The 20,745-nt window shown below is 56.9% G+C and overlaps 4 protein-coding genes across 4 annotated transcripts; 1 reads left to right on the forward strand and 3 right to left on the reverse strand.

The window, feature by feature from the left end:
• Positions 1–2,774: 2,774 nt before the first annotated feature.
• Positions 2,775–3,890, reverse strand: BZA05DRAFT_336567 (interferon-inducible GTPase-domain-containing protein; the record flags this gene model as incomplete). Its single annotated transcript, XM_051480810.1, has 2 exons — positions 2,775–3,266; positions 3,375–3,890. The coding sequence occupies 2 exons, from the start codon at positions 3,888–3,890 to the stop codon at positions 2,775–2,777; spliced, it is 1,008 nt and encodes a 335-aa protein (XP_051340212.1).
• A 2,884-nt stretch (positions 3,891–6,774) lies between these two features.
• Positions 6,775–8,790, forward strand: BZA05DRAFT_435971 (uncharacterized protein; the record flags this gene model as incomplete). The annotated part of the gene is made up of 5 exons (XM_051486386.1): positions 6,775–6,808; positions 6,843–6,973; positions 7,028–7,041; positions 7,586–7,758; positions 7,976–8,790. 5 exons carry the CDS (start codon positions 6,775–6,777, stop codon positions 8,689–8,691), a joined length of 1,068 nt encoding a protein of 355 aa, XP_051340213.1. The 3' UTR covers positions 8,692–8,790.
• A 560-nt stretch (positions 8,791–9,350) lies between these two features.
• On the reverse strand, positions 9,351–11,694 carry BZA05DRAFT_336565 (chitin synthase-domain-containing protein; the record flags this gene model as incomplete). The annotated part of the gene is made up of 5 exons (XM_051480809.1): positions 9,351–10,164; positions 10,232–10,440; positions 10,496–10,978; positions 11,034–11,378; positions 11,437–11,694. 5 exons carry the CDS (start codon positions 11,692–11,694, stop codon positions 9,351–9,353), a joined length of 2,109 nt encoding a protein of 702 aa, XP_051340214.1.
• A 2,699-nt stretch (positions 11,695–14,393) lies between these two features.
• Positions 14,394–19,486, reverse strand: BZA05DRAFT_396668 (uncharacterized protein). The gene is made up of 3 exons (XM_051483556.1): positions 18,928–19,486; positions 18,477–18,593; positions 14,394–18,424 (listed from the first exon to the last, which is right to left on the reverse strand). The coding sequence occupies exons 1-3, from the start codon at positions 19,383–19,385 to the stop codon at positions 14,863–14,865; spliced, it is 4,137 nt and encodes a 1,378-aa protein (XP_051340215.1). The 5' UTR covers positions 19,386–19,486; the 3' UTR covers positions 14,394–14,862.
• Between the last annotated feature and the right edge of the window lie 1,259 nt (positions 19,487–20,745).

Here is a 20,745-nt window from a genome sequence, read left to right on the forward strand (position 1 = left end):
CAAATTTTAGCAGTAGACGGGTTCAAACGGTTAGCCCAGATGGCAGGCATAGCTTGCGTAGGAAAGAACTGAAGACGGATTGCTTACCCTGATGCTAGGAAATCAGCGTAGAGCACCGGTGCAGAGCGATAACATCTGACTACACATCCGGATTCCCGAGCCGCTGCGTTAAGATGGACCGCACAGTAACTACCGACCTACACGCTGGAACTGTACCTGCACTCCGACAGCCGTCTACAAACTATCTGTATGGCACACAGGGCCGTCAACCGTCCTTCCGGACTACAGTCCACTAGTGGACTGTAGTCCCGTCCCGTCCCGGGCAGGCTTTCCAGAGGACTGATCCATTCCGTCCGGAGGATTAAACGCCCAGATACCCGCTAGGTACCTATATATAGGTACCTGATAGCACTAGCGTTCTATGCTGACTACTAGTTTGCGGAGTAGTAGTACATATGGTTGGGGACGGCTATACCCGATGGAAAAACACCCCTAACTTTGACACCTATCTCCGCCACCAAATATTTTTTTTTGAACAAAAACTCTCTATTAATCGATAGAGAATCTCATGGCCGTAATTTTAATAACGTCCGATTAATTTAAGACACGTGGTTGTGGAGAAGAAGAATCTAGAAAATAAATCATTTTGTATGGAGGCCAACCCAATGCCCCTCCCCTGGATCACCCAATTCACCCATGCTTGCACTGAATTTGCTCATTCTTGGCCCATGAGCGGGTAAGCCAAGAACCATTTTAAGCTAGTATCTGGACTAAATAGGCCAAAAATGGAATTAAAAATGCCTATTTTTGCTAAAAAAAAAAACTCAAAAAACTCAATTTATTACCCGTTTTGTAATTAATTCGACTTTTCTACGAATGTCCCATTCCATCGGCTCTAGGAGTCCCCAACCATAGCGCGGTGGCTACCATCAGAGTTTTCAGAGTCGTCAACCAGGTTCAGGGGATAGACACGTGCCAGAAGTAGGAACGGGGATGATGTAAACGTTCAATACCGTGAGAGACACTGTGAAATACAGCTGCACAGCCACACATCCGCACACCGGTGCCGCTGTGTGGTGCCACGCCGCTTGCATTGTCCCAGTGTTCCAGTCAATTCCGGGCCCTGTAGGGTATCCGTCCTCATTTCTCCAGCCCGGAAGACTGGAGTCCTTGGTCTCCTCAGTCCGACTAATTTCGTCCCGGGCCAGGCAACCCCAAAAACGGATGGGACGGACGCTTGACAGCCCTGACTGCGACTCAAAAATGCCACGGCACGGATACGCAGTGAGGTGAAGCGGTGGACATTTCGACGGTACGGATACTTTATTTCTTTTTTCTCTATAAACAAACACTCCCTTAGCTAATCACGAGACTGATCGTGACAGCTTCGGCTGCTGGTATCTAACTTGATGGATGTGTGGCTCTGAACAGTTTTTTGTTTCATCATCGTAGCATTCGACCTTTGCAGATCATGGCTGTGTACACGACCAGTTCCACCCCAGTGTCTCCGACCGCTGGCCGCGAGCCCGATGTGGGTTCCCTATTGCCCTCCGCCCGGCCCATCCGCGCATAACAAAGGGAAAGATAGAAAGAAGTAACAAATCAGATGACAAAAAAGGAAAGGAAAGGAAACATGTCAGTATTCTCTCCAAACCTGCCTCAAAGCCTCCTAGCCAACTCCTCTAGCCTTTCTAATGCCTCATCTCTTCCTGCGTATGCCGGAATCTCCGGCCGACTAGCCCGTACACTTTCCTCCGCTCTTGCTCTCACCGCGTCCCAGTCTATCACTTTGCCCGGGGCCGGAGTTGGTGTTGGTGTTGGGGTGTCCGGTGCCGGCGGTGCGAGATTCGGGGGGGGGGGGGGGGGGGGGGGGGGGTGGGGAGAAAGAGAAATTCCCCAGCCCGTCGCCTCTCTTCTGCTGCCACTACTCTTTCTGCCGCCACCGCTCTCGCTCCTTCTCTCACTTCTCCTGCTATGGGGTAGGTGGGATCCGCCGCTGCCGCTGCCAAGTCAGAAGTCTGGCTCAGGAATTCTTGTTACTCTTACCCGAAAGGGGATACTTGTGGGCCCACATCACTGGTGGTGTGGAAGCAGAGGATGGCCTTGCTGCACTCTTGGTTGGCAAAGAGGTCCCTGATCTTAAACCTATCCTTCTCTGGGCCAGTCTTCTTTCGCACCTCCGTCCACAAGATCTTCTGTTGCTCCCTCCACTGCGTGCAGTTCTTGAACAGGTGTTACCGGGGTTGGGTCTTGTACCCGCATGGCTCTGAATCGTATCGCTCCACACATTGTCACTCCACACATTATAACTTACCAGCGAGTGACACCACGTGCAGCACTTTACTTTGTTTTAACTTCAGATAGATATCCTTGGCTGCGATTACGAATCACGATGGATACCCAGAGCGTTTGCCGTGCGAGGTAACTATTGGTCAATCGTGAGATGGTATCATCAGCACACTGTCGCGGTGTTCGCCGAAGGAGTCGATTCTACACAGCCTCACAGGTAGAACTGCGCAGGCAAGACTTTTATAACGCCCACCTTCTTTCCTAGGTACTGGTACTTTTCACCGCACACATGAAGGGCACTCGGCAGACTCGCAAACCAGACCTAATGATAACAGGGAACCGAACAAACACACAAAGACTACCGAAACCGAAAGACGTAGATGATGACATATCGTCGTGAAACCCCCCAGCCAAATAAAGAAACAAATAAATCTTTTCTCGAGAGGAAAATGACATAAAAAACACAAACCCGCGCCCCACCACGATCATCCAAGATTGAGTTTAGCCGCGGCCTGGAGGAGAGTGGAAGTAACACGCAAGGAGCGGCTTCTCGAGGGTGCGTATCGGCGATCGTACGCGGTCTCGAGCAGGTCGTGAATGAGCTGTTCCTCGTCGATGTATTTATCCGTGAGCCTTCCGCCCTTCTTTTCCTCCTTGGGGATGATAGTTTTATTGCGTTTCTCCCAGCGCTGTTCCTCGAGGTGGAGGGTATGGTCGAGCACGCACTCGCGACTGACGATGTAGACGCGCGGCGGGGGTTCGAGGTCGCCGGGCTTGCAGAGCCCGGATTTTTCGAGGTTCTCTTGCAGGTTCTTGCGTGTCGTCGTGACGAAGAGCGTGCGTGCCTCAGGGGTCGAGCATTGCTCGTCGTCGGCGAGATTGCGGATCTGCATGTTCGCCTTGGACCGCACGATAAACACGGGGATCTTGAACCGCCGACAGTTGTCGAGGACATCGGCGTCGATCTGAGTGAAGCGCTGTGGTAACCGGTTAGGAAGAGACGCCAGCTGTTTGGTTGCCCGGCAGTAGAGAGAGAGGTATGTTAAGGGCAAGACGGGACATGAAGGAAGGGTGGAAACTCATACATTATCATAAACCAGAACGATAAAGTCGAATATGAACAGCCCTTGTTGATTGAAGTACTGCCATGCGGGAATGTTAAAGGTACCGGCGCCCGGAACATCGAACCAGATGAAACGCGGATATGGCATTTCCTTGCGGGGGTCTGGATACCTCGTCACTTCGAGCGTCGTCTCGACGATTCCAACATCCGCGGCTCCACCATCGCCCTTTTTCAGACCGCGGAAGGAATTGATCAGCGACGACTTGCCGCTTCCACTGGGGCCGCAGACGGCGAAATGCAACCGCTCAATGTCGTACTGGACCTTTGCTTCGGCGGCGTCATACTCTTCCTGCGTGGGCAGCACGACCGGCTGGATTCCTTTGGCGAGCTTCCTGTTGGTCTCTTCGAGCTCGCGCTGGAAGGCGGCATGTTCCTCTTCGGCTAGGCGCTGGCGCTCCTCCGCCTCCTTCCTGGCTTGCTCCTCTCGACGTGCCGCTTCTTCCTCCCGACGCTTACTTTCGAGCTTCTGCTTCTCCATCTCGCGCAGGAAGTTGGCCCTGTCTTCGTCCGCGCGGCGCTGTCGCTCCTCGGCCTCCTTCCTGAGCTGTTCCTCTCGAGCGCGGGCCTCCGCCGCCTCCTGTTGGCGTTTCTTGGTCTGCGCCGCCTGCTCATCGATGCGGCGCTGGTGAGCCGCCCTCTCTTCGGAGCTCTTCTGCAGCTGCGCGGCCATCTCTTTCCTCAGCTTCTCCTCTCTCTCCTTCGCCTGCCTAGCCTCCTCCTCGCGTTTCTTCGCCTGCACCTCCTGCTCCTCGAGCCTCTTCAACGCCGCATCCATCTTTGCCTTTTCCTCCTTCCTCTTCCGCTCCTCTTCCTCCAACCTCTTTCTCAGCCGCTCCGCCTCCTCTTTCCGTATACGCTCGTCGTTCTCCCTCCTCTTCCTGTCCGCCTCGTCGCGGTTCCAGCAGTCTTCGTCCTGCTTCCTCTGCCACTCCGCGTGCTCCCGCTGCTGCTTTGCTTGCTGCTCAAGGTCACGGCGCAGCGCCTCGACCGTCTTGTTGTGATTTTCCGGTGGCTTGCAGTGTCCTCCTCCCATAATTTGGTTTTCTGCGGGGCGGGGGCAGGTTGGTGGCTACGTGAGGGCCTCAGCCTTGGACGAGGGCTTTAGCCGGATAGGCAAAGGAGTGACTTATAGACGGAGGGGTATATCCTTCGACCGAAGGCGAAGACTTGGGAAGAAAAGTGGGGGCGCGGAGAGGCGTGGGGGAGCGGAGACTGGCGGGAGGAGGGCCCGGGGTTATATACATGATGAGAACAAATACAAACACACTCCTCCCTATAGCAGGCGGGCCATCGGCGGACCCTGCGCGGTGTGTTTGAATCCCACCGTTGTTACCGATACAATCGCCCCGCCCCGCACTGCGCAGGCAGCAGCGGGAAGACGGATAGACACCGACGATCAAACTTCACTCCATTGGCTCCCGCGTGTTCTATCGGACGAAGCAAATTTCGCCTGGAATGCACCGTGCGTGGCCGGTCGCTAAAAGCGGGCCGCTGAGGCCCGCGGGGGCTCTTGGCTTCTTTAGTTATTGTTGATCGTGCCGAAAAACAAAACAAAAACAAACTTCGATGGGCGTGGAGGATCAATGGGGAGGGGCAACTGCAGATGTTGTGTTACTTGAGCTTCATATCCTCGCTGGTGACTGGCGAGGCCAAGACGAGGCTGCGCTGCGCATCAGCAGCTCCGTTGCTGATGGAGGAGTACATACCCGATCGCCGCTGAGTGGAAATGTAAAACAACATATCCTGTTTTACTGACGTTGATCCAGTAACAGTTTGCAATCAGATGGCTGCCTAAGTACGTGGCCACCCGCTTGCTCGCTCGCGGCTCGGCCGATCGAAGGCGGCGACGTGATTGGAAGGTTTGGCTTCCCCCGCCGTCCGCCCTAGCCTGTCCCATCGACACATGGAGGTAGATCGCACCAAGGAAATAATACCAATAAAAAGCAGCTTCACTCTTCGCATCTTCTGCAGCATATGCAATGGCAGAGGATGTGGAGAGAAACAGCGGGAGCGACCCCAGCACCTCAACCTCTTCCTCGCGTGCACGGCCGGCAGTGCAACGAGATGTCACGTGATTTGGCCAAGTGATATCTGGTGCTCCATCCGTCACGTCAAAAACAAAAACCATCACCACCCCCGGTGGGTGGCTCGGAAACCCCTCTTCTCCAGGGAGTCGAACCGCGAAATCTTCGCGCAGGGTGGTGGCCTAGCCGACAAGACCACGCGGAGGTTTTTTCCGTGCTGGAAACGTGAATTCAAAAGCTATAAAGTGGTAGGTTCCACCCCACGATGAACAGGAACGACGACGAAGTTATTCTTCCGTCGCTCGCTGGTCGTTACTGGGGCATTGGCTTCGATGCTTTGAGGAGATGTAAACCAGAATAAATACAGTGCTACGCCAGAAATACTCAGCCAACTGCTTCTGTTCTCACTGAGGATGTCATGGTAAGGTCACTTCTCTTCTCGCCTCGACCTTTCGATTCTGTTCAATCATCAAAGGATTTGACCTTACTATGTACCCAGATCAAGGCTGTATCACGCCTCTTAGTCATCCTCAGAGTCCCACCCCCGACTAGCACACAACATAAACAGCTCCCTGGGAAACCCGCCAGACGGCCAACATCCACACGGCAGAGTATTGACCTGCCAGGCGAGCGGCGCGGGACCGATGGTGCGCGCCCACTTGCGACGGCACTTCTCGTGCACCCAGTGCTTGCACGGCGTCATCTGCCGGAAGTCGCTGTAGTTCGGTCCGTGACGCCGACGCACGCGGCAGCGCTGGCTGGTCGTGCAGATACAGTATGGCATTTGGTCTGTGTTGGTTGGTTGGTGGATGGGTGGTTGGTTGGCACGGTTGTTCGTGGCGAGTCGGAGTGCGGGTACGGGTGCAGTCGGCGGCCGGTTAGTGGGGGAGGTGGGGGAGATGGCCGTGAGCTGGGAATATAAGACGGCGAGAGGTCGTTTGGAGCTCCGGTCGGGTTGTATGAAGTTGGAGATGCTTGAGGCGATGCAGGATGAATGTGAACACTGCAGCATCTTGGACATCCACGATCTGTCGCAGGTCAAGATTCGATGGCAGTAAACGTCAGGTTTATCGTGGGTGGCTGCTAGCTACTTACCTATCTGGAACGGAAGGAACACATGATCCCTCGAGTCATTATGCCCCAGTCATTGAAGTTGCAGAACTTACTGAGTTTTTCCTCAATATTCATTTGAACCGATTGAGAGTCCGGCTTGATGAACCAGACGCAGTACGCATTTTGTATCCAACTCGTACCCCATCTACCTCCTTACTTCAAAACCGTTTCTTCTGCCTTTGCGTCCCACGAACGGTTTCGGGAACGGTCATCGCTTGCCTCCGAATGAATCCGAGCTTTCGAGTTGAAGGTGTGAAGAGTGAGTCCCTCTACTCTGCCGACGTTGAACCCAGATACCGGTAATCTCAACGACATCGAAACCACCGACAACGACGTGAGAGGCGTGGCTTCAATCTCGAACCTCCAGAACGACAACGACGTGAGAGGCGTGGCTTCAATCTCGAACCTCCAGAACGACAACGACGTGAGAGGCGTGGCTTCAATCTCGAACCTCCAGAACGACAACATCTGTGCCTAGAGTTCCTACCGAAGGTACGGTGTATCGAGATCACCAGCCGTTTTTGTTTTTTGGCATGGTGGGCCAACCAGACGAAAGGTACTCTACTCTACGAAGCGAACGAGAATCTGACGTCTATGATTGGCTGGACAACGGCCCCTGTTCGGCAACGGCCGAGCATCCCGCCGCCAGGCCCACCACCAGCCTCCAGGCTCCACCACCGGCGGGCGACATGGCAATTCCACACATCCTGTGGTCCTAAAGTAGAGTACAGACACCCAGCCAGATCCCCATCTGCGCCGGGCCAGTCCTCGTCCCGATGGAGTTTCTTGATGTGCACCGTTCTTTGCCACTCTATGTTGTGACGATGAGGGTTCTTGATTGGTGGGCGTGGCTGGTGAACCGGCCTGCAGTCTGTCCACTGTCACGTCCTCTTATTTGTCGGATCGTCAACTCTAGTTCTCCACTCTAGTACCGATAGGTACACCACGACCGACCACCTCTTTGATGTGCATATTCCATACTACTTTGCATCATACTTGTTGGATTTTACATAACCGAAAAACCTTCACCGCGTAGCTCTCGATTCGCAGCTGGCCAAGTAACTATCTCGCCTACGGTAAAACAGTTGTGTCTCACAATTGCCATGTCTCGCCCGCCCGGCGCCGAGTCCCAAACCGGCGCTGGGGTTGCCTTCTCGGGCAGTCGCGTATACCCCACCCCGCTCGGAGAGGTGCGAAACTATCTCCCGAGTGAGTTAACTAACTCACTGGTATCTATACCAACTGTTGGATACATAACATGGTGGGTATGCAATGCATCAGTTGTCTTGCATGATTTGTTTTTGCCAACGACACTTGGACGGACGGACATAAAGCCCACCAGCCCCCGATCGCACGGCTACACCTCTCATCTCGTCTCGCAAACGGCATCATTCTCGAGCGCGACACCTACTATTATAGACTATAGTACGCATCCCACCGACGCATCCCACCGACGCATCCCTCCGACGAATCCCTCCGACGAATCCCTCCGACGAATCCCTCCGACGCATCCCTCCGACGAGAACGGCGAGCATGGTGATGGACACAACTCATCGCAGCGTGATCTACCACAGCCTGCTTCTGCTTCTGGCCGATGTGGCGCTGGCCCAGGGCGGCGACAGTGCGATTACGCGCCGAGCCGCCACCACCCCTTTGCCGGCCGGCGAAATCGCGGGTATCGCGGTGACCGCCGTGGTCGCGTACGCGCTGTATGGCTACCTGATCTTCCACTGCCGGCAGAAGCGGAAGCGGATGCGTTTGCGCGCGCAGGAGGCAGGGGGGCACGAGGTCGAGATGGGACGGCTCGTGCTCGTGCCGGAGCTGGGTGGTCCTCCTGTGGTTGGTCGGGGTCGGGGCGGGGTTGGTGGGGTGGGAGTGCCGGCGGGGAAGAGGGTGGAGCATGGGGATGGTGAGAGGATTAGGGATGTGTCTGGTGGGCCGTATGCGCAGATGGTGGGACAGGATATAGGATGGCTGGCGGAGGAGGAGAGGAGGGTTGCCGAGGAGCAGAGGAACGTCCAGGAGAGGGTTCGGGCGCTGCAGGAGTTGAGGAGGTTGCAGGGGGAGCAGGCGAGGGCGAAGGATGATGACTTGAGGATAAGGGAGCAGCAGAGGGAGATTGGTAGAGGGAGGTTGGGGTGACGGAGGGATGAATGGGTGGAGGGAGGTACAAGTCTTCGATCACGTTTAATGTTTAATACGTCTTGTAATAACTAGAGTAAATTGACTCTACGAGCTACGAATTCGCTCTTTCCAATTGTCCGAAAACCAAATCGCTAGATGAAGTGAATTCGTGACGAAGTGAAGAACCATGATTACCGGTAGAGGGTTATCGGGTAGTCACATTTGACAGCATCGTGAGAAATCTACGGGAGATGCTGTTTCGTTCTCTTTCCTTTTTCCTCCCAAAGCGGATACTGGATGAAAGGGTACCGGCGTACTGGTACGTCGGTTGATATTTACCGTATCGTGGGGTTTTGTTCTCGTTTATCAGAGCCATGCGTGTCCATTCAAAGCCTTAGCTTGGGACATGGGGCCATGCCCAAACCCAGCATCACCATCCGCCGTCATGCAACACTGATCGGGGTCAGGGTTGGATAGCACACCAGTGATCAGTTGGCAAATTGCGATGCCGATTCTGCTCAGCCTTTCAAAGTTCTAGTATACTGTATGCCGCTGGGACTTCCGCGATCGCAACGATGGATATCATTATCGTCTAGGTAGCTATCACCACCGATACTATGGGTACAATAAATTATGTATAATATCGCCCCCTTCCTCCTCCTTCCTCCTCCCTCCAGCTATGCCCGCAATCCTATACACCGCGGAACTACGCCTCCGTTAGCAACTGCATCCCCAAACCCGCGCATCACGGAATAGAATGGACCCACCAATCTCAACACCAAAAACCACGTCGCGCCCAAAAACCTCACCAAGCTCAGCACGGCCACGCTCCACAGCACAACAGCCATATAAATCGTGCTCCTAGTATTCTGCACCTCCTCCCTATTACTACTGACGAGCCTACTCAGTCCGCCCGAGTTCATAATCGTCGCCGCCAGCGCAAAATTAGTACTACACCACGCGAGGACGACCCAGCACCTGATCTGGGCGTGATCATACGACTCCTGCAGCGTGCGCTCAGCAGCCTGTTCCATCGGCGTAGGCTCGGGCTTCTTCTTCGGCGACAAGCCCGCCAGGTTCTGCAGCTCCTCGGCATAGTTAGTATCTCTGTCGCGCGCGTTCTGCTTGACGGAGGAGCCGTCGCCCGCCTTGCCGCCCTTGAACTCGTCTTTCTTGTCGACGTGCTGAGTACCGTCGAGGCCTTTCGTCCCCCACGAGATGTCGTGCACGTTGCAGAACGCGTAGATGTTCAGGACGTTGATGTAGCTCGGTGAGAGGAGGAGGTATTGGATGAACGATGTGAACATGTGGAAGGGCTCGAAGTACATGAATGATGCGACTAGGTAGAGAACGTACGTGGACGCGAGTGATACGATCAGGTCCCGGAATATCTGGTTCGCGAAGATCTCCCCCGCGCTGATGCCGTCGCCGTCGGCGAGCTCCGCGTTGATCGAGCGCACGGTGATGAAGACCGCGGCGAACATCAGGTAGCTGTTTATCATCATCCCCATCAGCACCCCCCTTCTCTCCGCTGCACATCCGGAGAGTAGATACCTACCTCATAATCACAGACCAAATGCACATCATCCCGAAATACACCTTCTTCGACCCCTCAGGCTTGTTCCCGAGCGCGAGAATGAAGCACGTGAACAGCGTGCCGAAGTACACCCACTCGAAGATGACGCTCAGGATCGCGCCAGGGCGGAAGTTCATCTCCGGCTCTGCCAGACTGGCGGCTAGGATGCGGAAGACGAGGAAGAAATTCGCCTTCACTCCGGGTCGGGGTCAGCTCAGCGCGCATCGGCGAGAAGGTGCAACTCACCAGCGCGAACCACGAAAACAGCAGCGAAATGGTCTGGTAGAAGAACTCGAGCAGAAACACCATTTTCCGGAGAAAAGAGTGATTGCTCCTCCAGATATCCTTGGTATGGGCGAGGGCAAAGATCGCGGCAAAGAACGACCCATTCAGCCACCTTCTCCGCTGCTTCACGAGCTCTACGACGGTGGCTGGCACATCCGTCTCGGCCTTCGCGGACTTGACATACTGCAGCGTCCAGTCGGCGCCCTTCTTCGTGACCAGCTCGAAGCACAGAATCCGGTCCTCGGCGAGATACATGTTCTTCTGCCATATACTCGCGTTGAGCGTGCCCTTGTGCATCGCCTCGCCCTTGAAGTACATCTGCAGCGGCCCCGAGCCGTTGACGTCGTTCTGCAGCGCGCTGTACCGGTACGCGCTGAACGCCCCCGGCAATACGCTAATGAAGCCGAACGCGCTCTCGAGCGGCTTGTCGAGTATGTTGGACATCTGGCGCACGCACAGTCAGCCTCCACCTCCCCCTGGGCCTGCGAATGCAACCAACCTTATACTCAAAGTTCTGCGTCGCAACGAGCGGGTTCTTCCAGACATCCCACCCCTTCAGCTCAGCCTTGATCTCCCCACACGCTCCAGCACACTGCTGGTTCAGTTGAAACGCCTCCCACAGCTTGTAGATGCTGTCCTTCCCCGGCTTGGTCCCCGCATCGATCAGCACGCAGATGTTGGGCTCCAGTGCCGGCCCGAATGCTTCAAAGAACCACCGGTGAGAGTTGATCTTTTGCGCGTTGCTCTCTTTAAGGCAGAACAGCATTTGCACGGGAACGGCGGTGCCGTTGGGCACCGCTTTTACCTTGTCACCGTCGAATTGGAGGCCGACTTGCGTCGTGTGCTAGGGAGGGGTGGGGTGTAAGCGGTGCGCAACTCTGGGGGGGGATGCGTGCTCTCACCTCGTACAGATGCGCCTCAACGGGTAGATCGTTGACCCTCAACTTCGCGATCCCCTCCTGGTAGCATCCCATCGCCGCGAGCAAACTCCTCGTCTTGGGATCAATCTTCTGCCTTCCATCACTAACCACACACACAACAATCTTCTTCCACCCCTCCTCGCCCCAGATCTTCTCCTTGGCCTTGGTGCAAATATACTCGATATTCTGAAAGACGCCAATCATCGTCTTGGCGAACAATATCTCATCCTCGGCATACATAGTCACGACAATAAACAGCTCCGTTCTTCTCTGCTGCTGAAAAAGCTGCTGCCTGAGGGCGAACCTATTCGCCGTGAACTGCAGCGGATCGCACGTGACCGCCGAGTAGCGCATGCACCCGAACTCGTGCACCTTCTTTGGCACGGCGGCGAGCAGCGCCGACGGCAGCGGACAGTTCAGCACCAAGTTCCCCTTGTTCAGCCGCACGTCCTCGATGTCGCCCCACTGCACGGGCTTTGATGGAGTCGGCGACAGCGGCCCCCCGTCGCTGCCCACAGTCGACCGCGACGACTGCGACTGCAGGATCGGCCGTCGGTCCTCGTAGGACCCGTAGCTCTGCTGGCGCCCGTGCGGGCGCGTGTAGCCGTAGTCGGCCATGTCCTCCTCATCGGGCTCATACGGCTTCGGCGGTGGGGGCGGCGGCGGCGGCCGCCAGCCCTGCTGCGGCTCCTAGTCTTTTACTCAGCGTCCCGTTCGCGCGAGGGGGGCCGCAAGGCACTTACAGGACCAACGGCGGACGCCGGCGTGCCCAGCCGGTAAATATCGTCCTCGGGCCACTGCGGCATCACGTAGTCCTGGCGGGGGTACTCGTGCATTGGGACGGCATCGTCGCCCGCCGCCGCTGTGCGCGAGGAGCTGGTGCGTGAGAAGCCGGGATGCGACTTCTCGTCCTCTGTGGCGGTGGGGGCGCGGTAGGCGCGGTTGTAGGGCGGAACCTGCGGGCTCGTGGGACCGGCGTATGAGGACTGTGTGCGGTATGAGTCCGCGCGGTCGAAGCCTGCGTGGCGGTCTGGCTCATCTTCTACTGTGGGCGGGTGATACGGGTTGCGCGGGACCTGCGGGCTCATGGGCGGATCGTAGGTGTGCGCGCGGTAGGGGTTGGTGCGCTCGAAGCCTGCGTGCTGGGGATGCTGCTGCTGGTCATCGCCGACGGATGGGGCGTGGTAGTGCGTCTGGTGTGGGCTCATGGGCGGATCGTAGAAGTGGTCGTTCATGTCGTGGACATCGGGCATCGGGACGTGCACCTCGCCGTCATCCTGAGGGGTTTGGTCGACGCCGACGTATTTTGGTCTGTGCATCCTGTTGGATTCCGCCCTGGGAGGAATACTCAAGTGAGTGTCGGATTTCGACGACGACGATGATGGTGGTGATGGTGGGCGGTGGATTTTTCGCGGCAGGATCGATCGTCAGGAACAAAGGGCCAGGGCTTCAGGTCGTGCCGCTGCGGGGTTGCACCGGGGTTTTATCCCACAGCGCGCAATGGGGCTGGCCAGCTCGCAGTTCGCAGTTCGCGCTCGCAGTTCGCGCTCGCAGGTCCCAGCTCCCAGGTCGCAGTGCACACTACCGTACTACATACGCCATAGAGAACACTCGCCAAACCAAACCAGTGGCAATGCACTGCGCACTGGCGGGTGGAGTCGTGTCGTCGCCCGTGGAGTACTTAGTCCAACGCCTACTTGCGGCTGAGGACTCGGGGGCTGAGGCAGGGAGATGCACCGCTCAAAATGGAGTCAAGCTGCGCGTGTTGTTGCAGGTGGCACGCTCCCATTTGATCGGGGTAAGCGAATTTACTGCTAGCAATGTATGTAGCACGGAATGGGGGCGGGGGGCAAATGAGAGATAACTATGGTGGGCGATACATAGCAGAGAGGATGCGGCGATGTCGGGAGCGGCGGTGGGGGAAGAGAGAGTCGAGACGCCTTGTGGTGCCCCTACATGCGGATCCTGGAACGAGCGCCATCGGAGTCGGTTGCAGCGTCGCACGCGCAGTCGCTAAACATAGCGAGGAGAAGCCATTCCCGAAGGCGCAGGCGCGCTGCCGATCACAGTGGCCCCTGCGAAGTTGACGGGTCCGAGTGCAGCATGGTCCGAGATTTTTGTCATTGTGTTTGGAATTGTATCTCGAGGAGTAGCCACGGCAATAGCATCGCAGCACGGCGGAGAGTCGAGTCGAGACTCCTGATTCCTGGCCCGATATGTAGACTGCCTCCGTCACTTTATTCCGAGTCCACTGTCCTGTCCACCTTGAGGCTTATCGTGCGCATGAGTATGTACTACGGAGAAACCGTGCATGCAATTACTTAACAAACTTCGAAAAGTGCTTCCTATAAATAGCCTTCAACCGCCAGAGAACTCAGGAGGCAAGCCCCACTGCCTCGGGAGTCAGAACTTAGAATTGGAAGCGTCACAGACGGTTACACGGCAGAGTGGACGACAAGCGAACAAGCCAGACACGAATAGCCAAGGAGGGGCCGGCCTCCTCCGATAATGTCCGATCGCTCGCGGGCCGGAGTGCGTGAAGGTATGGCAGAGCTGAGGAGAGGAGAGGAGAGGAGACGAGACGAGAGGAGACGAGAGGAGACGAGAGGAGACGAGACGAGAGGAGACGAGAGGAGACGAGAGGAGACGAGACGAGAGGAGACGAGAGGAGACGAGAGGAGACGAGAGGAGACGAGACGAGAGGAGACGAGAGGAGACGAGACGAGAAGAGACGAGAGGAGACGAGAGGAGAGGAGACGAGAGGAGAGGAGACGAGAGGAGACGAGAGGAGACGAGACGAGAGGAGAGGAGACGAGAGGAGACGAGAGGAGACGAGACGAGAAGAGACGAGAGGAGAGGAGAGGAGAGGAGACGAGAGGAGACGAGACGAGAGGAGACGAGAGGAGAGGAGACGAGACGAGACGAGAGGAGACGAGAGGAGAGGAGACGAGAGGAGACGAGAGGAGACGAGACGAGAAGAGACGAGAGGAGAGGAGAGGAGAGGAGAGGAGACGAGAGGAGACGAGAGGAGACGAGCAGAACGAGGAGTCGGGGACTCCTCTTCTTCGTCGGGTTTGCTTCAACGTTCAAATATCCCCCTTCCGGGCCATTCGAACAGTGGCGCTGGATGCGAAACGAAACGTGCACATAAAATGCAAGCACCTGCATACGACGATACACCGCCCACGTTTCCAACGACGCCACACCCCTCGAACCTCACACAACCACTTCTGACTGCTGAGGCGCCCGTGAGGCTGTGACGCCAATCGGGCTGCGCTTCAACCTTCCCTTGCGCTCGTGCGGCGCGTTCACCGGCTCACCTGCGTCCCCGTGCACAAGAACTGAAATTGTATCCTAACTGTACAAACAAAACCCCAAACATGCGCCGCTTAACCACAATGTGCGTGACTACAACCCGCCCCCGCCCCCCGCCGCCGCGCCGCCAACCAACGGTTCCGTGGCGATACCCACATGTCTAGCCCCATCGCCGCCCACGAACCACCCATACCCATACCTCGCACCCCCAGTACCACCATCCACACCCCTCACCATCGCCTTCGTCGCATCCACATCGCTCGCGTAAATCGCAGCATACACGCCCGCGAGCGTCGTCGGCTGGTGCGCAAGGAATCCCTGGTACAGACTGGCGTACGTCCAGATGACGCCGGGGATGAACAGCAGCAGCAGCACGATCGAGACGTAGAACGCCGAGGGGTACATCTGGACGCGGTTCACGCTTCTGAAGCGGGTTCCCTGCTGCTGCTGGGTTGCAGCTGCAGCGGGGGTCGTGGTGGTGTTGGGAAAGATCTCGTCGGCGTTCAGCTGCAGGTAGATAGCGAAAGTGCGCATGAAGACAGCCTCGAGCGCGCGCGCGGACTCGGCGGGGTACGAGTACAGGTCGAACGCCGGGTTGCGCTTGCGCGCCTCGCCGTGCATCAGGAACGTGATCCAGTTTGTGGGGCCGGGGTCGGGCGACTGCGCCACTGGGTCGATGAGCCCGCCCTGCTTCTTCGCGACCCGCAGGATCACCTTGCGCGAGAACGTGTTGACGAGCCCCACGATTCCCGTGCCGGTCTGGTTCGCGGCGGCGATCATCGCCGCCGACAGCGGCAGCTCGACGTCCGTGTGGCTGATGATGTGCCCTGCGAGGTTCGAGACGAGTTTGGAGCGCACGAGACGCGGTGATGCTTGGCACCGCAGGCCGACCCGCGACCGGATGAACATCGACGGGCCCGAGATCGTCTTGCCAAGGTACTGGATGTCGCTGTCGTAGACGCTGTCGCTGCCGGTGTAGTTCTCTTTGAAGAAGGAGCGGTTGATGGTGACGCGGCGGTCCGGGTCGTACCCGTATCGGTGCCACGAGCCGAAGAACCCCCAGTCCTTCTTGTCCGCAAGCTCGTCTGGGTATGTGGTGGGCACGTACTCGTAAAATACGTCCTTTGTAGTCTGATTGTCGCTGAAGAATATTCCGGTAAGGTCTTCGCGAGGGTCGTCGCCCCGCCAAAATCGGTTGTTGTCACGTTGCGACTTCAAGAGCAGCGGCACATCGTCGGCAGTGTTGGCGAACGTCGTGAACTCGAAGTTCCGGTGCTTGCCGGCGAAGTCCGTGTCGTTTTTGGCGAGGTCGAGGGCGTACCAGGTGCTGACCATGTCCTGCGGGATCTCCTCGCACTTGAGAGTTGCACCCAGCCCATACGTCTCGGTGGTGTAATTGTCGCTCTGGTCGCCCTGGCCAGTAGTACTAGCCGTGAATGGAATATAAAACAACTCGTCGGTAGTCCACGGCCGCCGCTCAAAGCCCATCGCATCTCCCGCGCCCACATAGAATGCGTCGTACGGAACATCGTACTCGCCCCTGATCAGCGAGGACGCATTGTACGCCTCGAGGCGCTCCAGCGATCCCGACAGGGCGAGCGTGATCGGAACCGGAAACTCCATCGCGCTCTTGTAGAACAGTCCACCGACGGCGACAGCCAGTACATTAGCGAGCAGGATACTGACGCTCAAGACGACAAGCAGCGGATTCCTTGTGCGCACGCCGTTGAACACCTGCAAATGCGGCGGGCGCCGGTCGTAGTTGACGGCGATGGTGCTCTTGGCACTGGCGTTGCCCTGCGTCAGGTGTTTGAACGGGAACAGCAGAGTGATCTGGTAGGTCAGCAGCACCAGGAACGATTCGAACGAGGTCGCCGCGATGGTCGGCGCATACGACGCGTACAGGTCGTACACGAAGGTGTTGGATGGAACGGCGAAGCCGCTCTGGTCCTTGGCGCGAAGAAACAGCGTGACGAGGAGGGCGACCCAGCCCACGAGAATCACTACCGCCGCGGAGCCGAGGAATCCGTTCAGCTCCCACGACTTGGAGAGTGTGACCTGGTCTCGGTTGATGGTCGGATGGGCGCTGGCGTTGATGCCCCCGTCGTTCACCCCCCGGTGAGCGAACAGCTTGTGCCCCCTTAGCGAGTAGCGGTGCCCTCGCGAATGCAGCATCTTCTCCAGCTGGGAAGGACTCATGAACTCAGAGTTGTGGAAGTCCTGGAGCACACTGTTGGCATCCCCCGTGTCGAGCAGTGTCATCGCGTCGGCGATGGTGCCCGGCTCCCTGACGAGTTCGCACTTCCGGTTCCAGACGAGGCCGGCAAGCGTGATGCTGAGTGCGAGCACGGTCGCGAGCGCACCCTGGAGGATCCTCGTCCAGCGCTCGTTGACCACGTAGCCATCCTCGCGGAACTCTCTTTGCGCCGCGGTCTCGAGCCCGTCGGCGAGCACGAGAGTACTACTACCACCATCGGCCGCCGCTTCGCTGGGATACCTGGTGAAGCCCGAGGCCATGGCCATGGCGAAAATGTAGCGGTAGGCATCGCTGTACATATCCCCCAGCGCCTTTCCGGACCCGTCGAACAACGCCTCGAGGTCCTGCTGCTTCGCGAGACCGAACGGCGTCAGGGTTTGCCGGAGGTCGAAGAATACGTTGATGGGCTGGGCTCGGTTGCCCGAGAAGTCCTGGCCCACGCTCGTCAACCACGTGTTCGCGGGATATAGCTCCATGAGAGTCAGGAACTGCGGCCGCCGGATGAACTGCGAGATGTGATCGGCAAGGCCCCATCCCGGTCCCAGTACCGGCGTTAAAAGCGTGACGTTGAAATCCGCGGTCGAGGCGGAAGATACCTGGCCCGTCAGCATGGCAGCCCAGTGGGTGCCGTTGATGCCGGTAAACGGAGTCTTCTCGCCCTTCCTGGTGTAGTTCCGCAAGCTCAGATCGTTGGCATCCACGACGATGTCGACCTGCTGTTGTTCGTGTACGGGCTTGCAGTAGACGGCGCTGGTCTCGAGCCATTTCATCTTTTTATAACTGCCGAAGGTGTCGACCGGGATAACGTTGCGTCCAAAGAAGCCAATCAACATATCCTCGTTGTTTGGACCGGTACAGCTACCAGTATCGTACTTGGAGTACCTCTCCAGCTTCCACTCGAAGCTGGCCCTGCTATACAGCATGCTGAAGTAAGGATTGGATCCAGCATCTATGTGCCAGGTTGCGGGTATGAACCGACAGTTCCGTCCGGGAAAGTCGAACTCGGTCTCGTTATCCGGCAGCGTTCGGATTACACCCTGGGTGCAGTCTAGCCGCGCCTCGTAGAGGATCGAGCTGCCGCGCCAGGTCTCTCCGACTCTGGGCGTGTGAGCCGACGCCGCCCCGCTCCCGTTCATCGCCTTGAACGGCAGAATCGCAATGCCCTCGTTCGAGAACGGCGGCAGCGTCCCGTTGAGATACTGGTTCGAAAACGCGATGTACGAGAACGCCGTCGAGAGCGTGTCCGGCTGCGATTCGGGTGTATAGATGCCCGCCCGCTCGATCGCGAAGGATCCGGTCCGGTTGACTGGGCGACGAGAGAGGATTGTGCTCATCACGGGCGTCACCCCGTAGAGGATCGTGATGAGTATGAACGACGAAGATAGCACTACCCAGTGCCTACTTCTGTCAGTCGAGGATTCCGCCACCGAGAGAGAGGGAGAGTACATACCGCTTGCGTAGAGCGATGAACGGAGCGAATGCGGCGAAGCAGTACGGGTACTCGAGCAATAGTGAGTGCTCTGCCGTGACACCCCCGGGCTTCGATAACTGGAAGTATGGTTCGAGCCTGGCAGCCACATCAGCACTGAACGATGAAGCGATCCCTTGAGTCCGACGTCTCTTGCAATCTCGTCTCCGTCTTCCGCAATCGCATATTGCAAAGACAATAAACAAATAGCTTTAGGCGCCCCAGCGACTACTCTAGCGGGGCAATGGTGGCCACCCCCCGCGTACCATGCCTATGAGCGAGTCGCCAAACCCAACCCACGATCGATAGATCACTGAGTGGAAGTTTTAAATTGGATTGTGTGTGCGAAATGAAGCCACGCCCAGAATCGCAGCTCATGCGACAGACGGAGAAAGCCGGGACGTCCGGGAGAAAGATACGGCGTGATAAATACCTTTTAACATCGTGATCGATACTCGCCCAGAGCAGACCAAACAGGACCGCCACGACCATAGGTCCATAATCGAGGAGATACGACGACTCTGAGAAGAGCAGTGCGCCGTCTCTCTTCGACCGCTGCAAAATGTACTCGAGCGCGCACAGCAGGCCGACGGTGACGAGCGCGAAAAACAGTATGAACGGCGGCTTGATCGTGAACGGCCTCCAGCCGACCCTCGAAGCTTTCTTCTTCTTCTTCTTCCGCCCGCCATCGTCCGTAGTCGATATCGACACCGGACTCGCCACTCGCGCGGATTTGTATTCGAACCCCTCATTCAGCAATGGATTCTGCGCCGCATCCGCAGGATGGAGCTGTGTCGTCGTCGTGGTCGCGTGACCGCTATTGTGGAAGTACTCGCCGTACGGCGCCGTCGCCGGCGGCGGCGTTGATGACTGCTGCACTGGTCGATACATGGTGGAACCGTGGAATTGAAGGTCCGAAGAACAATCGGGTCGCGAACTGCTGTCTTATAATCACCCGTGCGGAACACTGCGCATGGCTAATTTAAGCGCCTACCCACCCCTGCATTGGCAGGATCGGCGGAATCCCGCTTCTCGTCTCGCCTCACTACGGCTGCCTAATAATCTACTATATCTAAATACCTTTCAGGCCACGGGTTGAGCAACGCCTTATTGCCTAGGATGAAGGCCCGAAGCGTCAGATTAAGTGCTTTGACTTTGGCGTGGCGGTGCTTCCGGAGCTGCGTGGCGGCATTGCAAGCAGTGGTACCGTACATAGGTGGAATATGTAGAATAAGGCTCCCCTGCCCACCGGACAGTGATACCCATCGTTGCGGATCTTTTTTTCCCGGTCTTACATATCTCCATACCTACATACATACCGGTACTCGTACATAGGCCGCCTGAAAATCAAACCCCGCAGTGTGGATCACGAAATACTTGGCGTTCGATGTGGAGCGATTCTATTCGTGGATGGCATTCTTCGTTGCGGCCCAGTCCTGGACCAGTCCATAGTGGGAATAGATTAGTTATTAAGGGTGGTAATTCGCTTGCCATACTTGATCCACAAGTTGTCACTCTCCGAAACACTGGTTAAAGTAGTCCCAGATAGGCCAGATATGTAGGTCAGGCATACCGATGCACGTCTAGCGAGCTATGAGACGTCGGAAATAACGGCACTGGAGTCGCGGCGGGATGTAGTCGGCCTGACGTGAATCACTGACACCAAATCAGACCTGTCCTCACCACAAATACTACCGTAGTGAGGAGAGAGAGAGAGAGAGAGATCTTCAGTTTATTTCGTATAGTACAGTAGGGAGGATTTGGAGTGGCCCGCTGGTTGTTATTGCCGACCGATTTGCGTACCTCGTATGTGGCTGATGTGGGCTGTGGCGCTCAGCTGTTTACATCACCGAATGTTACGATGGGTGAAACAACAGCCACGCACACAGTGTTGCGGAGGAAATCGGTACCTATACATACATTTGGGTGTGAGCCGTGGCGGAGAGTCGGGGGCTGTGTGCTCACTTCATACGCACCGTCGGGAAAGCCGTGGACACCGGGCGGAAGCTGGCTACTGCGGCAACCGTTCTATTAGACGACGAACCATCCCTCGGACCGATGCCGCGGGCGCAACCACAAAACCCAGACCCGCAAATAACTCTTCAAGGCTCAAGCAAGGAGGGAACCCTATGCGGCAAAGATAGCACCAGCACCCGTATCAGCATAAGCATAAGCATTAGTTAGTAAGCACTTAGCGGACGATCGCTGCAGTCAAGCCTCCATCCTGGTCTGTCTATGTATATATCTAGCA

This window comes from Tricharina praecox (genome assembly GCF_024521635.1).
Source record: "Tricharina praecox strain CBS 144465 chromosome Unknown BZA05scaffold_10, whole genome shotgun sequence".
In the NCBI taxonomy this organism is placed as follows: domain Eukaryota; kingdom Fungi; phylum Ascomycota; class Pezizomycetes; order Pezizales; family Pyronemataceae; genus Tricharina; species Tricharina praecox.

Coding starts and splice junctions, on each gene's coding strand:
- BZA05DRAFT_396668 (XM_051483556.1), bottom strand. CDS start 19,385: ATGTATCGACCAGTGCAGCAGTCATCAACGCCGCCGCCGGCGACGGCG. Junction 18,594..18,927: donor ATCGATCACGATGTTAAAAG/GTATTTATCACG, acceptor TGTGGCTGCCAG/GCTCGAACCATACTTCCAGT. Junction 18,425..18,476: donor TTCATCGCTCTACGCAAGCG/GTATGTACTCTC, acceptor TGACAGAAGTAG/GCACTGGGTAGTGCTATCTT.